The sequence below is a fragment of the Primulina huaijiensis genome, chromosome 2 (assembly GCF_012295235.1).
Source record: "Primulina huaijiensis isolate GDHJ02 chromosome 2, ASM1229523v2, whole genome shotgun sequence".
NCBI classification, from domain to species: Eukaryota; Viridiplantae; Streptophyta; class Magnoliopsida; order Lamiales; family Gesneriaceae; genus Primulina; species Primulina huaijiensis.
This window is the reverse complement of record NC_133307.1, coordinates 28,776,515-28,798,832: the sequence shown is the minus strand read 5'-3', so window position 1 is coordinate 28,798,832 and position 22,318 is coordinate 28,776,515. Positions and strand designations below refer to the sequence as shown.

The following is a 22,318-nucleotide window of genomic DNA, read 5'->3' as shown; positions in this document are numbered from 1 at the left end:
ATAATATTTCAAACGATAAGTACATTGTAAAATGTAAACATCAACCCTCTCAAAATTACGTATAAACAGAAATAGATTCGAAACTATTTCACTTTTTCATAATTTTCTAAATAAAATTCTTGATAATTAAATTAAAAAAATAAACTTCTACACCAAAACAAGTCGATTCAAGAACCGATTAGCACTAGCTCCACAATAGCTTACACCGAAACAAGTCGATTCTAGAATCGTGGTCAGACCCATCAGGTCCACAAACTTCCGATGAGCCAAATCCAGATAGCAGAAAGCAATAATACATGAACTTATTATGGCCGATATTTGCCTTTAGAACAAAATTTATCGAGTCCAAAGAAATAAAGGCGAATTCAGTTCCAGTAAGAAACTCGAATACTAAATTACACGAATGCCAAAATGTCAACGACAAATGTATTCACATGTTTGAGTAGTCCATTTACGAAGCATCTACAGTATATCATCGTCTGGTTGAGGATATATTGAAGCATCCTCAAGCGGCAGAGAAGGTGGAGTTCCAGGTGGGATAGAAGCCGCACCATTCTCACCAGCATGTATGCACAAGGCTTCTGCGTCCCTAAGGGTTGTATCGAGGTCAATGCGATCACTCAGCTCATTGATGAATTTTAGGAGTGTATCGAAATCCATTTGTTCTCCCATTATTATAGCACGGTGTCTTTTGAGGATCGCGACACAAACATATAGGTGAAGATGCTCATTTGGATAATGGGTCCATAGTACCTCCCACAGACGCATTGTCTTCTCATATTCAAATTCCCTGCAAATATTAGTCACCCACTTGACAATCAAAATCGAATACCCAGCCACACTATGATGTCGTTAAAGCGCTGCACTATATGGATTGTTAAAAAACTGTAGATTAAGGTTGCTTCAATCTGGTGTATCCAAAACTTTAACTTTCGCTTTATTAGTTTCTCTCTCCTTAGATGCATGGATAACACTAAGATCCAGTGTTTAAAAAACGGTATGTGGTAGACAGGCGGCCGCTCACCATCTAGCGCCAAGGCGATTAGGCGGCCGCCTAGAACACTACTAAGATCTCTCGCAATGGAGTCCAAAATGAAATTTAGGTACTTAACTGAAATGAGGAAAAAAATTAGCAGTGACGAAAGTAATCATAACCATGGAAAAAATTGAAGAATCCGAGAAAGTAAACACAAAGGTTTGAATGTTCAGGATTTTATCCGGGGTACGTAAGAAAATTTCATGAGATAAAACAAAAACTTTAAATAGATAAGATTTAAAGCAGCAGTAGCACTTGCCTCTTAAACTGTATAAGAATCCAGCGAAAACAGAAGAAATAGTTCAAGCAATCATTCTGCGCAAAATAGTTATGCAATGGGCTGTCCAACAACTCGACCAGCTGCATGAAATAGAATTTCATTTTACTCACTAAATCGAAAAGAAGAGCCAATTTATTGGCCATAGCGCCAGAACTAAACTAAAAACATTGAACAAATATCTGAAACCATAAGAAGCGAAGTGAGGCAAATATAAATACTAGAGCAAAATCCATAACTCAAACTCTTTCAAGTATTAAAATTTGCAGCTTCTGCATAAAACAGTTTTAAGTAGAAAATCTCATCCGAGTACAAAATATGTCAAGAAGAAAGAAAATTGAGGAAAAACAAGGCAACCATACTTCAAGTCTAGGCATCTGTCCTGTTGATCAAGATCATATTCCTAAACAATCAGATGTCACTAGATTTACAACAATAGCCAGATATAGCTCTGAGACTCCTATCAAAGCTACATCTCACGAAACAAACTAAGTTTACAGATCACGATTCAACAAACTAAATCCACAAAGACGTAGAGAAACATATAGTAAAAGAGAGAGAAAGGACCTTTGATAATGCAAAAAGTTGAGAATGCATCCCACTTTGGTCGCGATTGAAATTTGGTCCAAGGCGTTCCATAAGAGAAACAAAGCACCAAAAGGACTCGGATTCATCACCCATGACAAACAAGATTGGGGATAAAAGATCACTCATGCCCTGAAAGTCAAGCAAAAAGCTTAAGAATCAAATCGGTGTAACGACAATGACATTCATGAATAGATTTCCCAAGCCATTGTCCGCTTAACGATAAAAATACAAGCCGATTATTACCTGGCAATAGCCAAGATCAAAGTTGTAAAAAGAGTAGGTCAGCAGAATGTCGCGCAAGAGATGCACATTTGAATTTTCATCGCCATCATAGAATGAGAGTGACCTATCAGTCCTCACCTTCAAGTAGTAAATAAAACAAATTACTAATAGTGGTGCATCCTGCAACGTCATGACATATAGTATATATACACACAACACACACATACACAAGCCAAGAAAAATGTGTGCCAGTAGAGTGTACCACATCCTTGTCGATAAGGCCTTTCCTCTCCCTGAATTTTGTAAATCTTTTTGCCTGCTCCGGTGAAATGCTCTAAGAAAAGAAAAACATGAACCTGTTAAGCTAGGTCATTAAATTAAAATAGCAAACTGTTAAAATGTAACATAACACAAAAATTGAGATCTTAAAGAATACCATTGACCGAATTCATATGTTGTATATACATTGCTAATTATATCAACATCACGTTAATACTTTGTAAATCAAAGTTTAATGCATTAAATCATTGTTAGAGCTAGTGGCATTTTGTTTAATAAAATATAAAGAGATCAACAGAGAATTAATATTTTATGTTATAAATTTTTTTAATCTCTATCTAATTATATTCACATGGATTTTGTAGTTACCATTAAAAAGGAGGGTGCGCAACAAAAAGAGACCAAGATAGTTAGAAACATTCCTCAAATAAACCAGTGCGTCCTTTCCAGTCTCAGTCATTACATCCATCTTCAGTTTTAGACTTACAGAATCGTGCCTCTTAGGCATTTTCACATCACATTAGATATGTTATTCTATTGGACCCTCAAGCTATGATAAAGCAAAATGAGCCATCCAATCTCAATGGCCCACCCTAGATCACTCTTTCCCATCTTGACTCCAAATTTCAGAAGTAATCAGTTTAAACAAATGCAACAAACAATAAGATAAAAATGTCGAAGATATCAGGCAATAAATAAATTACTGTCAACATTGAAGGAATGCGGGTCAAGAGATGGATAAGAGAAAATGATATATCTATCATCGATAGACATTTCATCAGAAAGTTCAATTGCGATGCAAAAATGGCCAAGTAATGTGAATATGTCACTTCATATAAAAAAAAATTACGTGCTAAATAATCTCAATTAAGTATCTAAAGAACCAAACTCCGAGGCTCACTAGACAGTGTTCAAGTGATGATGTAAAAGAAAAGAAAAGAAAAGGTCAATTGTTCCCGTAAACAATAAACAGCAGTATAATTAAGAAAAAATCACGGGGAAAAAAGGCAACAAATGCTGATATAAACAACTTACCTGCCACTGTTTTTTAATTGTTTCATATTCCGTCTTCTTTATTGATGTGAGGTATTCCCTCTCTGCATAAGTTGAATCATATGAACAGTATCCTAATAAAAATGTCCAAACCTGCAAATGATAATAAAATTCACATCATTCACAAAAGGAAACAAAACTATAATTCAAAACACAAAATGAAGCAATCATGTATGTCTTTTTCAATGCACGAACCTCCTTCCGCATATTGTGCTCAACTCCCCCGTAGAAGATTCTCTTCCTAAGTGCTTGTGAATCCATTACTCGCCCTTCTGAATCCAAGAATGTAGTCCACTGCAAGTACATATTTTTTATTCAATTATAGATGGCAATACATTATCAGAAATTTCTAGTTACGAAAGTCAAAATAACCGACTCTGGCTGTCCAAGTCATTGAGAAAAAGGAATATAACAGACATATTACGTATCCAATAGAAAATCAAGTGAAAATAGGATATGACTAATGAGCGATCAATAAGTCTGTTCTTTCTTTGTGTCATCTTGTTGGAGCCAGCTTCGATACATTGATATCACTCAAAAACATGGTATATCATGTGAGACTACGACATTAAAAGCCCATTGTTACAGTTTACGGCCGTGTTATCAAGAAACATGCGATCTGGCAGAATGATGAAAGGCGGAAAAAACGTGTTATCAAGAAACATGCGATCTGGCAGAATGATGAAAGGCAGAAAAAAAGGCAGAAATGAGATTCTGCAACTCAGTAGAAATATCTTTAATTAACAAATTGTTTACCAATACTAATTGTAAATCTGTAGAATAAGGTGGTGGATTACATACCAGAAAACACACAGTTCAGATTTCTGAGAAGCTCTCATCATATAGGATTAAAAAGAACGGTTCTTTAGCCAAGTGGTTAATTATCTAATCTCATCCTGGTGATTTTTGTCCCCGTAAATGCATTATTTACTTGGTACTCAGTATTTTTAGAGTTTTTAAGCACTGATTACTTGGCAATTAAATTAGAGTAGCTTACACAATAAGCTTACAAGAAAATACATATTTGAAAAATACTTGTGGACTGTAAATATGTTCATATTTTGATTGCATGAGTACCTATATTAATGAATCAGAGTTATCCGATATAATCCAATTAACTCAATCAGGACAAAAATCCAATAAACCCGATATACGCACATCTCTACCTACACATGCGACTATAACAAATAGCACAAAATGCATGCAACTTCAGTTTTTATTCTGAACACTAGTATGTACAAGATAACACCATTTTTGGTTCATGCACAAGAAAGGGAATATACTAAAATACTTGTGTGTTGCAGTTACGAAGTAACTGCTATGTTTTACCAGAGGCTATTCATGTCATGCCTCGACTATTTTGGAAAATCAACTCAATAAAAAAAATCAAAAGGCACAAAGGAATTATAAGAAGAGATTATTCACAAACAAAAATAAACGATCGCAGAACATAGAACCATGCTCATAGGCAAGACCAAAAAATGTCATGTACCTCTTCATGCCCCAATGGTGGCTGACGTGGTTTTCCCCATGCTAGCGATAATTTATCAAACTGTCAAGAAAAAAATGGTCTAAATAAAAGGGCGAAAGAAAACATATCTACTGGAAATACAAACAAATAATTCACTATGCTCCCCATTAAGTAAACACTGAACATTCAATGAAGAAAAGGAGAACAATTTAGTTAAAAGATGAGTCATACCAATAAAATAAAGTTGAAAGAAGACATTAACAAAACCAAAAATCCTAATACATACCTCCTTACAAATGCAAGCTCAATTATTGCCAAATTGATGGTTGCATCCTCACAAAATTAATTTCCTAGACAAGGTTATCTGTATGATTGGAACCAAACTGGGAGATTTGGACATTCTAATTTGATAGCACTAGGCGGTATCTCTGGACAGTAATCTCTCACCCAGAATCAATGATAAAAAAAAAAATGCCAGGAAACCATGAAATTTCCAACAGGTAAGTCTTATACAAGCGATCCTCCTTTTCATAATGAAACACGACTCTATCAAGGGAATATGCATTGGCCAAGTCCGAGCCAATAGCTGCCGTAAGATAGTATGCAAGCTTTATGCAGAATTATTGATTGTCAAAGAACTACATTACAAATTCAAGAATCAAACATCATTTATGCCTCCATGGAATCCTCCTAGATATATCTCCAAAAAGGAACATTTAACCAAATAAGGAATTCTTCATGGTTACATTGCACTAACTCGGATCCACTAAAGTTGAGTTTCTAGGAAACTGTGAAAGAGTGGAACGGATAAATGATGCATTACCTCCAATGGATCAGGTGCTACAGTAACTTTTTTGGATTCATTAGATGCTGTGATAGGGTGATGATCTGAAAAAGACTGATCAGGTTTCCTCCCATCATTAATGGAAACGCCATCAATATGACCATCCCAAAAGAGCTGGGAAGTTGTTTCTCGAGCAAATCTAGTGACAAGTGAGAATTTCTCCAGGACTTGTATTGAAAGGTCCCGAGCGGGATCATGATGTTTCTGCCTTTGTCGACCATTTTGCTGATAACTGTCAACATCATTTTCTTGATGAGCACTTGAGGGAAATTCACTAGCAGCAAGAGCTGGGGATGGGGCATTTGCAACAGAAACAGCCATAGGAAGTTCCAAGGAAGACAGAGTTCGCTGTAAAAGCAAAAGATTGCTATTTATCTATCAGCCTGATTAATGGTAATTGTGTACGCCATTTTGAGTCATTAACAGGCTGAGACATAAGGAGGGGGGGGGGGGGTGGAATTCAACCTACTGCTTTGACTATCTTGTTCGGATAAAGAACACATTAAGCATTTCAAAATTCCAATTACCTGGAGAGGATTTTGAAAATCATTCACAAGAAAAACATTTGCATCTTCTGCTGACCTAGAAATGTATTATCAAATTAGCGTCTATCGACAAGCAAATCAAACCCAAAAAAAATGCTTACATATTGTACATCAACCAATATGATGGAGAAATTCTAATTTTTTATTCTGTTTTAGAAAAATAAAATTCACAAATGCAGTAAAATATCTATTTTAACATGGAAAAGTGTAATACATTACAATAAAATCTCTGTTTTCCATCCAACAAAAATTTATCTTTTTTTAAGCTTCTCAAACATAGTAGAGGAAAGATAATTTATATCAACACTTTGCTTCTCATCCCTTCTCCTTGTATTATTTACTTCCATCATTTATCTACATTAAGATGAACTATAAACTTCTAACGTGCAGTCAACAATACAATTTGTATTATTTTTCTTCATATAAGAATTTCAACAGCACATAAAATAATGGTATGCAGTTTAATTGAATAGTTAATATAATTATTCGCAAAAAACTGGCAAAACCTCAAAATGACAGTTTTCCCCAATCATTTCCCGTTATCGAGCCCTTTTGGTCAACATCAGCTACTGATCTAAAGAAAATCCTGGATAACATAATCCGTATTCCTTGAGTATTTAGCCAGTATCCAAAATCAATTCAAATTTTAACTCGATATATCTTATATCTAAACCATTATTACACTGATTATCAACGAGAAATCAAAGATTTGAGTACTAGAAAACTGACAGAGTTACCAGATAAAATTAGCTCCATAGCAAGTTCGATTTTATTATGTGGCTTTTATAACAAAATATATAGAGTGTCATACAGACTTATAGATACAACTCTTCATTCCATTTCTTCACTATTAAGGTATGAACTTCTGTTCATAGGAAGAAGCAAATTGAACATTCCATGGTAAGCTATTGAAATAGAGAAAAAAGCCAGGCATTGCATGCTTTCAGACTCCAGCAGCTCTTGGGAAAATTTCTACAGGAGCTGTTGTTTATGGAAAATTCCAGAAAGAGCAGCGAATGCAACCGATAAATAAATTATTTTGGCTGTGGTCCTTTTGGATAGACGCTACACCCAGAAAACCATTGGTAATGCATATAATGGAGCCATTTGAATGCTTAAGGATAGATAGACATAATTGCTTTTATTATGTTAAAAAAGCTACAGCATACTTACCTCACAAGGACAACGTGCTGCTTAGCAGTTGTTATAAATTCTCTGACTCCTCCATTGTAGAAATAAAGAGGAGGAAAAGCTAGTCCTGAAATTGTTATAGGAGATTGAGATATGATGGGTAACAATTAACGTCATGATGGAAATATATACGATATAAAATAACCCATGCGTAAAGCTGCTTCAGCGAACAGTACATGATGACATCTATGAAATTTATGGCATTATAAAAACAATTTGACACATATTTACAAAAAAGTAAATGACAATCAATCATAATTTAGAATTACAACACGAGTGAATAGACAATATTATCATCATACAATTACAAGCATTGATCCCAATAGTTAGGATAGACTACATGGATTACCTGTCTTCAATGTGCTATTCCCAAATTATAGTCTAAATTATCCCCAATTCAATAAAGACAACTTAACTTTATCTCTAGTTAATTATGGCTCGGTCACTTTTGCTCATGGACAAACTTTCTATTTCCTGACTTCGTCATAATCATAATAATAACAATTCATAAATGTCTGAAATCGTCATTTAGATGTGCGCACTATCTTAAATGGACGACCCTGATCTTCTGTTTGATATCTTCCACACTCAACCTTTTCACAATAATAACCATTTCTGATTTGATCTCATCCACTTTAATTTTTACATTTCTGTAACACTAAATATATCATTTTTCACGGTCCACTAATCACCATCACATATCATAGCCACACACAACTGATTTACATGTGTCGGACACAATTCTTAAGAGTTGTATCTTTGATGTTTCTATTTCAAAATTTTAAATCAACATCTTACTTACCATTCCAAATCAACTGTTCAAACACAATTATTACACCACTACTTATTCTTCATTTATTATAATAACTTTTCTCGCAATCTTTGAGTTGAAAAATAGATAGAAGCCATGTGCCAGAATATGTGCTCAAAAAGTACCATTACACAATAAATAGAAGCAATACCTGATGACATAACTACTATAACATACTGCCAGCCCAGGGTCGGAGTATGTCTACGTATGGAGCGAATATCTGAAAACGGCACAGCCCTGATAGTGTAGAGATTCTTATCTGCACATCATATCATAATTAAACTAAAGTAACCAATTTCAGTAAATGTGTGTGCTGTGCCATGTTACATAATTCACATTAACCGAAGCCCGACCTTTCTCAGACAACCTAGCGCTCGAGCTTTGACCTTTGTAAGGAATCCATGTCTACAGAGGAATTAAAAGATCATATCTAAGTCTAAAGCACAATGAAGTAGCTCATCAAGAAAGCTCGCACATAAAAGCCATCACAACAGTCAAACAATCCTAAATTCCGAGAAGTAGACACTCCTTCTCCAACATAGATAGAAAAAAGCAATACCATGAAAAGAGAGTTCCCTTGCTTGATCAACTTCAACCGGCCGCTGATTCTCTCGGAAGCATATTGCGTGGGATGAATTGCCACGTTATCCTTTGTATATACAATCTCCGCACCATCCAAGTCATTAGATGAGCTTCGTTTACCGCTACCACTCCGGTTCACGACACCAGAACCCTAATCACAAAAACAGAGTACAAACGAATATCGTGAAATTCCTGCATACAATTAAGCGATCCATATCTCAAATGGACAAAGAAACTGATCATGATCCAATTCAAGTCCTACGTCAATCGCCAAACCTTCTACAACAATCATGCACCATCAAACAAAGAATGAGAAAACGACGCCTGTGTAAATTAATTACCTGTTGAATCGATGCAGCATAATCTGCATCATCTGACAAATCATGGACTTCCGTTTCGTGCATAGCCGCTAATGTATCTGTGTGAGATGGGGGAGACACTGAATATATGGTTGATTTACTTGTAGGCGAAGGAAGAGAGAGAACGAGGCGGGGTGTTTCTAGTTTCACGGCCACGCGCTCGAAGATAGTGATCACAATTGCTATTTTTTTTTTACACAAGCTAAATTAAATAGATATTTTGTTTTTTCATTTATTTTTGACATAATATTCTTATGTTTGGATTGAAATATTTGAAACATAAATTTAAGAATAATTTGATATAATATATATTTGAAATTTCAGTTTTTTTCATCTAAGCAGTTGAGAAATTTAAAATCAACAAATTTGAATTTCATCTTCTCAAATTCATTTATTAAAACACAATATTTACGCTATTTTGATATATAAGAGATATCTAAATGATAAATTAATTATCTCGTGTTCTTCTTGTTTTTCATCGGACGTGAGAAAAAAGGTAGACTAGGGGTGAAAACTTATCATGGGCTTCTCATCACTTAAGAAAGTTTATTTACACACGCAAGTACACAATACGTGTTCATGATCTACTAGTTATATTGATAATTAGAATTTTCTATGAATAAAAACTCAATGTGTTATTTAGGATATGTATAGTTTTTATATACTGTTTACTAACTTTTTATGTTCACTAATGAGGTGTCACTCATCTGTTAAATGTATGAATACAAGATGTGGACATGATTGATAGACAACATATCAAAACTACATACATATATGTATATTATAATTACTATATATAAAAATTGCATGGTCTCTTGACACAACCAATATATTAATTTTTCATTTGGTCTTTATCAAGTTTTGATTTTGATAATTCTCATATTACCATGTTGAACTTTTAAATTATCATATGACTATATCGATTTTTATAAGTGTCATATTTCTCAAATTCTATACTATATAGATGTTTATAATATCATGTTCCACAACAAAATATATCACACATATTCTACGAGCTAATCACAAAAGTTGACAATACTGAAATATTTATATATATATATATATGTATGTATTATATAGATATGTCTGTAGTGATGCTAGTATATATAGGGGGCGTTTGGTTCATGTGATAAGGTGGGTTTATTTTTTTAACTCACCTTATCCCTCGTTTGGTACGCGTGATTATTTAACCAAGTCAATCATTCCTATGAATGATAAGGTTATATTAAGTAGGTTAAAATAATACCTCTTCACCCCCTAGGATTATTTATCCCAATCTTAATTCATCCTATTTTTCCAATTTTATCCTTCTTCTAGATTCAAACTCACCACCACTTCCTTCTACCGACCATCCACCGGCAACCGTTGGCCGCCGCCGATCGCGGCCGACCATCTCCGCTTACCGCCGCCGTCGCTTCCGGCCGACCACCGCCGCAGATTCCGGCCGACCACCGCCAGCCGCCGACGACCTCCGGCCAACCCCACCGCCGCCGGAATGGAAGAAGAAGGGCGATTTTGTCATTTTATCAAAAAATTCAAAATTATCCCACACTTAAAAATCATACCAAACATAATACAATTTTACATTATATATTACATTTCTATCACAATCATTTTTTTTTTATCATTTACATACTAATCATTAGTTTATTTTATCCTCCAAATCAAACGTAGCCATAGTAATATATATAAATAGTAAGTTTTCCAATTGAGTTACCTTTTGGATAAGGTGCTCAAATTTTGGTTAAACTCAAAAAAATTGTAAATTCAAATCAAATAAACCAAAGCCAAATTTGAATGTTTAATTTTAATATAATCGTTAAAACCGAAGTTTATGAAGTTAGATTCGGATTATATATGTCAAAAGTCAAAACCAATCCAATTGGAGAAACTGATTAATTAGATTAATAATTTTAATTTATATTTTTATTAGATTATATATTTTATGAAATAATAGATAGTGAATTAATAACATTTTTGTTAATTTTTATTTAGTTAATTTTTATTAATTTAAATAAATTTTCAAAACTGAATAAACAGAATCGAAATAACAGAACAGTTTTTTACAAAAATATGAACTAAAACGAAAGAAAACGGTTTAGATATTGGATTATATATTTTTAAAATCGAAAATTGAAAAAATCAAATTAAATTACACAGATCAAACCGACTGAGAAATAACCTAATTTTGGATTGTCGTTTCGTCATTTGAAGATTATTTAAAATCACAATTAACCAACATTTAACACACACAAACAACTGAATAAATGTTTTTTTTAAAAAAAAAAACAAACAAACTGAATAAAATTAAAATTATAATAAATGGATAAATTCGCTAAAAAAAACAGGCAACTTACACGTGGCCTTTGGTGGTTCATAGTTACGGTCACAACCCTGTCAGCCAATGACCACCCTAATCACTATAATATGATAAATCCGCCATAGAAATGCGCGGACAGACACAAAAAAATCAGAGATCGGAGAAGAAATTATAGAAATGAATTGGGGAAATTTATTTGAATTTTAATAATTGTACAGCAACAGCGATTATATTATGAATCGGGGAACCGAATGATTCGATTCCCGTATTATTGACGGGAATCAATAATCACTCCTTCGAATCCGTATTAAAGATAATTTTTCGGTGATTCTGCATGAGAAAAGTGGTGTTGGAGAGATTGGAGACCGAGTAGTGGAAGGATTTTTCTGTGTTTTTGGCGAAACATGTCTGCCATAGTGTGCGGGAAGAGATCGAATTTCTTCGAGGAGTCGCCGTCGTCGCCGCCAGTCGCCAAGAGAATCCGCTGTTCTTCATCTCCTTCCCGGAATTTCTCTCCGCCGAGGCCTGCCGCTTTCAACTGCGTGGTCTCTGATACATATTTACCGATCGATCGTCTTTTTACTCTTTTTCCTGATATGGAAAAGCAGGTCTTTTTTATTTCTTTATTTATTTATTCAGCTATTGATTTTGAAGATCCTCTTCCTGATTTTTAGATTTTGAGCTTTTCGAATTCTTATATGTTATTTCTAATTTTTGGTTGCATTAGATGATAGATTCGCATAGAGCCCTTTTAAATTTGATAATTGATCAGCAGTATTTATTGATTTTCCGAGATCAAGAGTTTGAAATGTAATACCATTTGTGCCTCACTGTTACCCGTGCGTTTCTTATGGACTTTGCATATTTGCAACTGGGTTTGATCATGTTTAATAAATGAAGGGGAGAATATTCATCCTGTTTAGTTATGAGTGTGCTACTTGTTCCCTGAAAATATAAGGAAGACAGATGACTGAGAAAAGTTGAAGAAGATAGAAGTTCAGTACAGCGACAGTGAATAGCTTTCATTTTTAAATGTATTTACCAGCTCTTGCATGAACTACTTTCAGCAAAGGTGCAGAATGTGAAGTGAAAAATTAACAGCTCAAATTGCTCGAGGACTACAGTGGTTATCTTCAGTGTCATGTTCATATTACTTTAAAACTTGTGCCTTCTGATGACACCCCATTCCCCTTCTTGGATCTTACTTAGATCGCCATTTGGATAGTCATTTTTGTCTTCCACAGCAATGGTACTTGTTTTTAAGGACCATAGATTGCTTAATGCTTATACTGTCCCCACTCCCCTGAATTATACTAAGTGGCATTTTGTTTATCCTTGAAATTCTGGGTGCGGCATTAAAAGTAAAATCCTGCTTGTTTTTGAAATAAAGTTCATGAAATGCATCAAAACCTTTGGAAGACCATTCACATTTCTATATTGACGATAGCAAAATACCATGGCAAGCTGGGAATTGTCAGAGGTCACACATTTTTCGCAAGTCATCTGGAATTTTCAGTTCCTGAATATAGGAGGAATTTCTTGATTTGGTATCCTTATATTAATAGGATACAGATGCAAGGTTTTGTCTGATTTAGAGTTTTCATTGCCAAATGTAGGAGTTGTTGGATGGTCAATTGCTGCAGTGCGTCTGAAAAATAGTTGAATATTTTGAATTTATACACCTCATTGATGTGGTATTGCAATTAAGTAAAATTGCTACATAAGGTTGCAAGATAGGATATTTTGCTCATAGAATCGTATCCTAGTGAAAGCCTGCTTGTAGTTATAAAAAGAGATTTCAATTTTTTTGTTACTTACCAAATCTGTTTACTACTTTCTTACATGTACGACTATCCGAATGTCTTATCTGGCATCTAGATTTGTTTGGTGTGGGTATGAGGCTTATATTTATATATTTTATGAAGTGCAATGATCTAATAAGAGGTCATTGGATTATCTGTTATAAGGTTGGTTTTCAATATCTCTTTCCATTTAATGGAAAGAGTTGGAGAGTTCAAATTACTAAAACGGCTTTTGGTATAAATATATTTTCTTTGAGGCCAGACTGCACTAAAAATTTGACCATTCTATGTGGTTCCGATCTTGGAAACCAACTTTCCACTCCCCAAATTAAACAAACATTAGCATCTCACTTTCTCTCCCTTTCCAAAACACGTTTTCATACGTCCCAACATAATTATCGCTTGTAATTCAAATTTTCAACCTTTCTCAAAAATTCTTTATTTTGTATGAGATTCTAGCTTAACAATATTTTTAAATTTAAAAAAAACCTCATTTCTTGTAATTATTTGCACAAATATGATTACACATATTGTCTACTAATTCCCACCATATAAAATCATGACTATGTGGCAAAACATTTTCCCATGTAAAGCAACTCAAAACCTCCATTTTTCATCCCATGAAACCATTCCCCAAGATTATTCTCCAAAAAATTTTCTTAAACCCAGAAAAAAGTATCCAATCACTGCCAAGATGTTTCACAGTACTCACCTTATTAATCCAGGGACCACCGTTGTTTCTTCAACTGTTGCACCATTGGTAGAGGAATCTCCAATGCTAAATAACTCTTGTGACATAAAATTGCTATGTTAGGCATCGATTTTAGATTTTTTGTTTTTGAATTTCATTATGCTTTGCTGTGACACGCCAAAGTAGGTATGATTTTTTGGTTCCCTATGAGTGGGTGTAAGCTCACTAGTTTTTTATGTGGAATTTGTGTAATATATCTCAATTGGAACTTCTATAGATGGATTAGTTGATCATTTGTTATCCTTCGCTATTTTTGGTGGTGTTGGACTAATCAATCAATTACGAATGCTTTTGATTCGCAGTTTCTGGAGAAAGTCCTTGAAGAATCCGGTGACAATCTGGATTCTGCTATCAAAAGATTAAATGATCTTCATTTGAGTACGGCAACGATAGCATCTAATGTTACCCAGAGCATTAACGCTCAATTTTCGTTTCAAGGTTTTTCTACTTTTGGCATCCTTATTAAAAGTCTCTCCTTATGGTACTTCATTAAATGATATATTCTTATTGCGTCAGTTGCTGTTTTTTTAGGCATGGATCAATTAATTTTTGCATATTACCAGATCCATAATAAATCACCCCGGTAAAAAATGTTAAAAATATTTTGGTTGCCTAAATGTTTATTAGATATGGTGGCCGTTATGGAATTCTCTGACATTCTATAGTCTGACGCAGTCCACTGTTTCGATATTCACACGGCCTATCATTTTTCATAATTGATTTTTGCGCAACTGTATCTACTTCTCAGTTGAGTGGATCCTATCTTTCAAAAAATGCTTCAAAGATGTCACTTTCAAGCTTGTTATTCTCTATGTTTATAACCATCTAGCACCTTGGGGGCACTTTATGATTTTTTTACATCATTTATGCTTACTCCTTGTTTTTTGCATCAGCTCCTGCAATCGACAAGTAATTTCATCTAGCATCTAATTTTATGTGATGCAGGTTAGTGGGGAAAAAAAGCCGTTTCCTGTTCTGTAATCCCGGACGAGTGACATACTTCTGTTATCTTATCTTTGATATCACGTCAATGGTGCTTCAATGTCATGGTTTAAAGGCTGGTGTAATAAGTCATGAATTACCTAGTAAAAGTTGTTTTTGGAAAGCGGAGGCAAAGAGAGCGAATAGTTTACCATAGGGAAAAAGCTTAATAATTTTTTGTTGACACATATAATTTTTAGTCCACATAACACAGGTTAGTTTAATTTAATTAGGAACTTCGAAATTGCACAATTCTTTTACGTAATACAAAGACTTTTATGTATCGCGTTGCTTAAAATTATGAACTTTGAAATTGGTCAATTCTTTCTTGTCGGTGTTTTTTCCGACCATACGAGGCATAAATTGTCAATAATTAGCTTTTGGGTAAAACTAAAATTTCTACAGAAATTTCTTTTGGTAAAATTACTTACACTGATTTTGAGGTACTATTTCTCCCACATACTTCATTCATCAAAATTTCACATGAAGCAGAAAAATTTTAGGAAATTTTTGAATTAAGAACACGGATTATATGTTCAAAGCTCTCAGGAAACTGAATTCAGATCATAAATTGCTTATAAACTTGTACCTGATTTCTGATTGATCTTCTCTTATGTTCCATTTCTTTCTGGACTCTCAAGCTGCTTATAAGGGTATTTAAGCTTAAGTTTTTTTTTTTGTGGAAAAATAGCTGGTAATCTGAAGGTATATCTTCTCATAGAGCTGTCTCTGCTGGGCACCTTATAGAAGGCTGACGGATCTCCTGGTCCTAAGGTTCCCAGGATGGTTGTCTACCCCTGTAAGGAATATTTAAAATGGTGTAGGAACTGTGAAATTGATGCATCACCCAGGAGTGCTCATTTCTCCTGGAGTTGGTAGTCATAGCTGGGTCCCCTCTTCCAACTAAAGAGCATTCGACGACCTCATTCTCCAAGACCTAGAGTTCTTTGTGTGCACAACAAAATAGCTCTATCGCGTTTCATTTCTTTTTTATTTTCATCACCGGCCATCTCTGTTTTGGTCCCTTTCTCGTGTTACCTCCATTTTTCAGCCTAAGTTTTAAATTCTTTCCATCTCACTGAGATGATTCCATGGCCTTATCTCGTCTTGGCACATATTGCAAAACCGGTCGCAATTCTTAAAATGAATTTCAACATTTTCAGGCAATGTTACAGGATATTGAGAATTATCATACCCAAAAAATCATCGCTGAATGCTGAAATGTATTGAAGAAATCTTTTGAAGCTGAGAAGATTTAAATTTTTGGTTCTATTCAGTTACTCTTGCCATCTTCATACTGAACATAGCTTGTGAGTTTTCATGTAACAGTTCACGACATAGTGTCAATGTCTTTGTAAGCTTTAGTCATTTTATTGATATTTTGGTGCTTTCCTTTTACATTTAGTTAAGTACTATTTGTAGAGCCGATTGCTTACGAGAAGTTATTGCCCACTTTAATTTTATTAATATATTTTTCAGAAATTTGAAGATCGAATATTGATGTATTTTGGCTTGATTATGTTTTGTTCCGTAACATAAGGTACAGTGGCAAATAATGTGGAGACTGCTCCAAGGAAGGAACTGCCTGCTGGAAGCAATCTCTCCGCAGATGGTACAGAGTGGGTCGAGCTCTTGGTTAGAGAGGTCACAGGAGCTTCAAATGTAGAGGATGCTAAAGAACGCGTGTCGCGAGCCCTTGAGTCCTTGGAGAAGTCTATTTGTGCAAATGCAACTGCAGAAGCTGCCCAGAGCTTTCAGAAGGTATATTCTGTAATTTATTGCTTGAAAACCTACTGTACAGAGTCCCATTGATAATATTGATAATGCCGAAAATGTGTTTATTCAAGGGATGTCAGTTCCCCATCTAATTTTCTTTTCTTTCTTTCCCCATTTGATGGTATCGTATCAATCTTCTCTAATTTTTCCCCCGCATGCGTGATTTGAAGTTATGTATTCTTGCTTTTTAATTTTTAAATCTGTTAATTAAACTTTATAGGAGAACATTATTCTAAAGCAACAGCTGGAAGCGTTCACACAGGAAAATACTATTTTGAAGCGAGCAGTGTCAATCCAACACGAGCGCCAAAAAGAGTTTGAGGAAATGGGCCGGGAGTTGCATCAGCTGAAACAGCTAGTGTCGCAGTACCAGGAGCAGCTGAGGACGCTTGAGGTCAGATTCTTGGGCTAAACTTGTGAAATTGTGTGTTTTAATTCATTGGGGTGTTGAGGTCTTTTTCTTATCTCCTTACTTAAGTCCGACTGCATGGAAACTAACAGAAGAAAGTACATGACACTAAATCATGCCTTAGCTACAGCTTTTTTTTCGGCCTAATATTGTAAATTAAATCTAGAAATCGACTTTGTTTACTTAAAAAGGTCAAGTGAGTGGTTGCTATTTCGACAATAATTCCAACTAATCAAAAGCTCCGGGTGGGTCTGCTTCTTTCTACATAGCGCTACTAAACAACATATTTGGATCTCAGTCAGGCATATCATCATACCGTGTTATGTATGTTCATCAGGTGAACAACTATGCCCTTGCAATGCACCTTAAACAAGCTCAACAAAGCAACTCGATATCTGGACGGTTCCACCCGGATGTGTTTTAGCAAATGAGGAACCCGGGGTTCGATTGTAACGTGGTTTCCTGGTATAATAAATAACTTCGTGATTTTATCGAGGTGTGCATTTGTCTTCGGTTTTAGTGTCTAGTTTGTGTGAGGCCTTTTTATTTGCTGTATATTCATCTGTGGCGTCTGTCCATCAGAACTTCTCAAACTTGCAACATTTCATCCCTATTTCAATTGAATTTGATCATTACTGGGAGCCTTTGCTTTGATTGGGATTGAGTTTATTTTAAACGAGAAATTGGCCTTCAGTCCCCAGCCGTCGATTTTTTTTGTGTTCAGTCCATGGTTACTTTTTTAGTAACACATTTCCATATGAAGTGTACCACATTTCCACATGAAGTGTACCACATTTTGTATGACATAGTACCACAATTTTGTGGGTAGGGAGTGAACCCAAAGAAATATTTTGTTTGGGGATTTTTCACCAACTTCTCCTATTTTAAAAGATATTTGTGATTTTTTTTCTTTTTTTTTGAAAGGTATGAAGTTTCCTTTATAAAGTCATACCAATAAAACCCGACCGACCCGACTCGAGATAATTAACAATTTTAACATAAATCCTAGTTGTGTGTGTAATGTGGATACCCTAACCTTGTCAATGTCAGACTTCCTTGGACTATTATTTTACTCCCTACGAGTCCACTTCGGATGGTTCGATAAATAAATAAAGAAACGAAAATACTAAAAAAAGCAGTCAACACCATTTTTGCAGGTCGTGCATTACCCATTAATATATTCTTGGTACTTGGGAATTAAGACTTGGTCGAGATTGATAATCCAATCAATCTTTTTAAAAAATTGAATCACAACAACTCTATTTGAATGGCACAACAAACTGTAGAATTTTGGTTTTTGTCTACAACATGTCGACTCCTATAACTACAATTGGTTTGAATTAATCGAGATCCATTATAGGAAATATTCTCATAATGCTCAAATTCGAAATCTTGCTTAAAATAATTTTTCGAAACGATATATGATAAAAGTACTTTTTCAATGAGTAAGAAATGGACTTGCTTTATTGTAATTATCTTCTTCTGTCAAACTGAGGTATAATCCGATATGCAAAAATGAGTTGAGAATAGAACGTATAATTTATAATTTATTCCAAATTACATGATTGATTTGTTTTAGATACATGAATGGTTGTTCCCATGGTTTTGGAAATAGCAATTAGAGTGAGTCTCATGTGAGACCGTCTCACGGATCTTAATCTGTGAGACGAGTCAACCCTACCCATATTTACAATAAAAAGTAATACTCTTAGCATAAAAAGTAATACTTTTTATAGATAACCCAAATAAGAGATCCGTCTCACAAATACGACCTGTGAGACCGTCTCACACAAGTTTTTGCCTAGCAATTATCTCTCTGTCTCTTGGTTTTAGCTAATCTCGTTACTATATTTATTTTTTTGGACGAATAATAATAATAATAATAAGAGTGAGTCTCATGTGAGACCGTCTCACGGATCTTAATCTGTGAGACGGGTCAATCCTACCCATGTTCACAATAAAAAGTAATACTCTTAGCATAAAAAGTAATACTTTTTCATGGATGACCCAAATAAGAGATCCGTCTCACAAATACGACACGTGAGATCGTCTCACACAAGTTTTTGCCTAATAATAATAAAAATAATAATAAAAAGTTATATTACGTGCCTTTCTTGTTTTCCATGATGTCAAACATAAGAATGATATATGTTTTTATCATTTTTTTATTGTTTTATATTTCTAAAATTATATAATATTGTCTATTTTAGACATAAACTCTCGTGGATTTTAAATATGAGATTTTGATTGAATTCCCAATACGTATTTATTTTATTTTAAAATTGATTGCATTCATGTATAGTTGTATAACATCAAACTCGAAGAAAACAAATATGCCTAACTTGTACTATAAATAGGCTAATAAAAAAGTCGATCGATCTAAACTCTTAACATGAATGTGATCCTTCTGCCAAATGAGCCTCGCACAAAATATTAAAAATAGTAGTGTCAGAAGATACAAACGACACTAGTAACATAAATTTTTTTTTGGAGGGATACAAAAAATTATATTATGAGATATTTGTTATAATTGAGTGTCAAACTCGATTTACCCTTAACTAGAGATCTTTATACATGATAAAGCTATAAATCATCTAGGGATACAAGTAAATTTTGGACAAGCTACACTGAAGAAAAACTCAAGGACCTATATTGGATCAAGAAACCGAGACAAGCCTTTCAATCCCATTTCTCATCATTCTTTTGAACTCATCAAAATTAACCATTCCATCTCCATCCAAATCCACCTTCCTAATCATCTCTTTGCAATCCTCCAAATTCTTTCCTTGTGCAAGCCCCAAAGAACTTAAAACCAAACCCAACTCTTCAACTGTTATCATCCCATCTTTGTTCCCATCAAACACATCAAAAGCCTCCTGCAAGCTCTCATCTTTCAAGCAACCCTCCTTCCGGCCCGATATCGACTCAAAAAGCTCACAGAACTCGTCGAAGTCTATCAAACCATCCCCATTTGAATCAAAGTTCTCCACCATATCATCAACATCTTTCTCTTCTGCTGAGATCCCAATGTTCTTGAGTGATTCTCTAAGCTCTTGCTTGGTTATGTACCCATCTTTGTTCTTATCAAATGTACCAAAAACACTTCTGAGCTCACTTTTGGTAACAACACCATCCTTGATCACCAGTTCCTTCTCTTGATCCATGCCTTGGCTTGTTTTCTTGACTTTCTCTATTTGGGAAACATCAGTTTTTTCATGAATATATCTGAACCATATAATATTAGCAATTTTTTTGGTTGTAGGGATGGTAGAAAATGTATAAATAAGCCCAAATATGAAGAGAATAGAGGGTAACAATATAACAATCATTTTGTTGTGGCTTGATTTTGCTAAGGAGTGCAAAAATAACCTGAAACAACAGATAGGAAACAAGGGCTTATTGTTTAAGAGGATAGATAGAATTCAGAGAACCAAACTTAAAAATACTGTTGGTATTTTATATGTATAGCGTTTTACTTTTAGTATCGAGGAAGCAAACGCGTACTTTGATGTGATGTGCTTTTCTTGACCCACAAACCGCGTCAAACCGACATTAACTGCCGAAGAAATTACTCCATCTCTTTAAGTATGACATATAATTTCACACGAGGCACGAAGACATATANATTATATATATGTCAAAAATTTGTGTGAGACGGATATCTTATTCGGGTTATCTATGAAAAAAATATTACTTTTTATGCTAAGAGTATTATTTTTTNAGTTGAAGAACCACTCGGTCCTTCTACAGATAAGACTTCAGATTACCTTGGAAATCGGCAAGAAACTAAGTTACAATGATTGCTTGAGTTTTTCTATTGGAGATTTGTCTGAACTCTGAATAAAATTATTTTAATACATCAAATATCATATCAATTTTTTTATATTAATAAGGAAATAATATATATAAAAATATTTTCAAGAAAGTTATAATACTTCTTTCCAAATTTTCATCCAATCTTATTAGAGAAAAGGGATCAAACAATCTTAAACGTCATGAATTTTATTTGTTATGACAGAACCGTAAATTAAATCTGAACTTCTTTTTTTATTATTATTACAACATGGGAAAGGATTGGTAAATTAAATCTTACTTGTTGACATTTTGTTTCGCAATCGACAAAACTCAAAAGATTCCTTTGGCTTACTTATATCAACCATAGATACCAAAACTCACGAGGAGGTCATACCACTTATACATCTCTTATATATTTTCAAGTTCAAGATCAAATATTTTTGTTGGCCTGACGTTCTGGTAAATGCCCAATACATAACTATTTGAACTTGATCCGGGCTCGACTTAAAGTTTAAATTTCAGCTCAATCTGATTGATTTGAATATATCATAATCAATATAAGACCGAACGTTTGTCGTTTTATTAAAAACCATAGCTGATGATAATTGTGCAACTCAAATCTTATAAACTGTATAGCAACCCAAACGTCATAATTCGATCACTATATCCAGTATGGACAATTATAACACTTCAACAATTTCAATCTCAATAATTGCATTCCTTGCAATCAATCAGAATCAGACTTTTGACTTTGACTCTAATATCAATTGTAGAACCGGTCGCTTGTCGCTTTACCAAATGTTATAATTGATGGTAATTATGCAACTCAAATCTTTTAAATCGCATAACATCTCAAGGGCCATGATTCGACGTACATTCTACCTAACGTGAACAATTATTGCAACATAACAATAAAGCTTTATTACAGAATTAAGATTACTCTAATTAAAAATGTGACATTGATTCTGACATTAAGCGTAGGATCAATTGCAAGAAAAAAATTATCAAATGTATAATAATACAACTCAACTTTCAGCAATCAAAGCGTCATGATTTGACTATTCTTTTAATAAAGGCAACTATTGCTTTTTAAAATTATACAAAAAATTAAGGAAAAACCTTGAATTCAGCCCTGATTTCACGAGCTTGTATAATTCTTAGTATCTATATTATCTATACTAGATAATAATACATTAATTTTTAGAGTAATTACCTTAGTCATTTGA

The 22,318-nt window shown here is 34.2% G+C and overlaps 3 protein-coding genes across 5 annotated transcripts; 1 reads left to right on the top strand and 2 right to left on the bottom strand.

The window, feature by feature from the left end:
• Positions 1-369: 369 nt before the first annotated feature.
• On the bottom strand, positions 370-9,422 carry LOC140971362 (uncharacterized). The gene is made up of 15 exons (XM_073433592.1): positions 9,241-9,422; positions 8,877-9,050; positions 8,671-8,722; positions 8,469-8,576; positions 7,489-7,573; positions 6,298-6,352; positions 5,750-6,118; positions 4,948-5,007; positions 3,651-3,749; positions 3,438-3,548; positions 2,386-2,457; positions 2,145-2,261; positions 1,881-2,030; positions 1,296-1,396; positions 370-790 (listed from the first exon to the last, which is right to left on the bottom strand). Exons 1-15 carry the CDS (start codon positions 9,301-9,303, stop codon positions 463-465), a joined length of 1,944 nt encoding a protein of 647 aa, XP_073289693.1. The 5' UTR covers positions 9,304-9,422; the 3' UTR covers positions 370-462.
• A 2,280-nt stretch (positions 9,423-11,702) lies between these two features.
• Positions 11,703-17,938, top strand: LOC140971361 (uncharacterized). Of its 3 annotated transcripts, none has more exons than XM_073433591.1 (5): positions 11,703-12,186; positions 14,434-14,569; positions 16,653-16,873; positions 17,151-17,282; positions 17,635-17,938. In XM_073433591.1, exons 1-5 carry the CDS (start codon positions 11,983-11,985, stop codon positions 17,719-17,721), a joined length of 780 nt encoding a protein of 259 aa, XP_073289692.1. In that variant the 5' UTR covers positions 11,703-11,982; the 3' UTR covers positions 17,722-17,938. The 3 variants fall into 3 exon arrangements, with proteins under 3 accessions (XP_073289692.1, XP_073289691.1, XP_073289690.1); XM_073433590.1 differs by having other exon boundaries at positions 11,704-12,186; positions 16,659-16,873; positions 17,109-17,282; XM_073433589.1 differs by having other exon boundaries at positions 11,705-12,186; positions 17,109-17,282.
• A 1,809-nt stretch (positions 17,939-19,747) lies between these two features.
• Positions 19,748-20,752, bottom strand: LOC140961242 (calmodulin-like protein 3). Its single transcript, XM_073419641.1, has one exon. The coding sequence runs from the start codon at positions 20,624-20,626 to the stop codon at positions 19,955-19,957; it is 672 nt and encodes a 223-aa protein (XP_073275742.1). The 5' UTR covers positions 20,627-20,752; the 3' UTR covers positions 19,748-19,954.
• Positions 20,753-22,318: the final 1,566 nt, after the last annotated feature.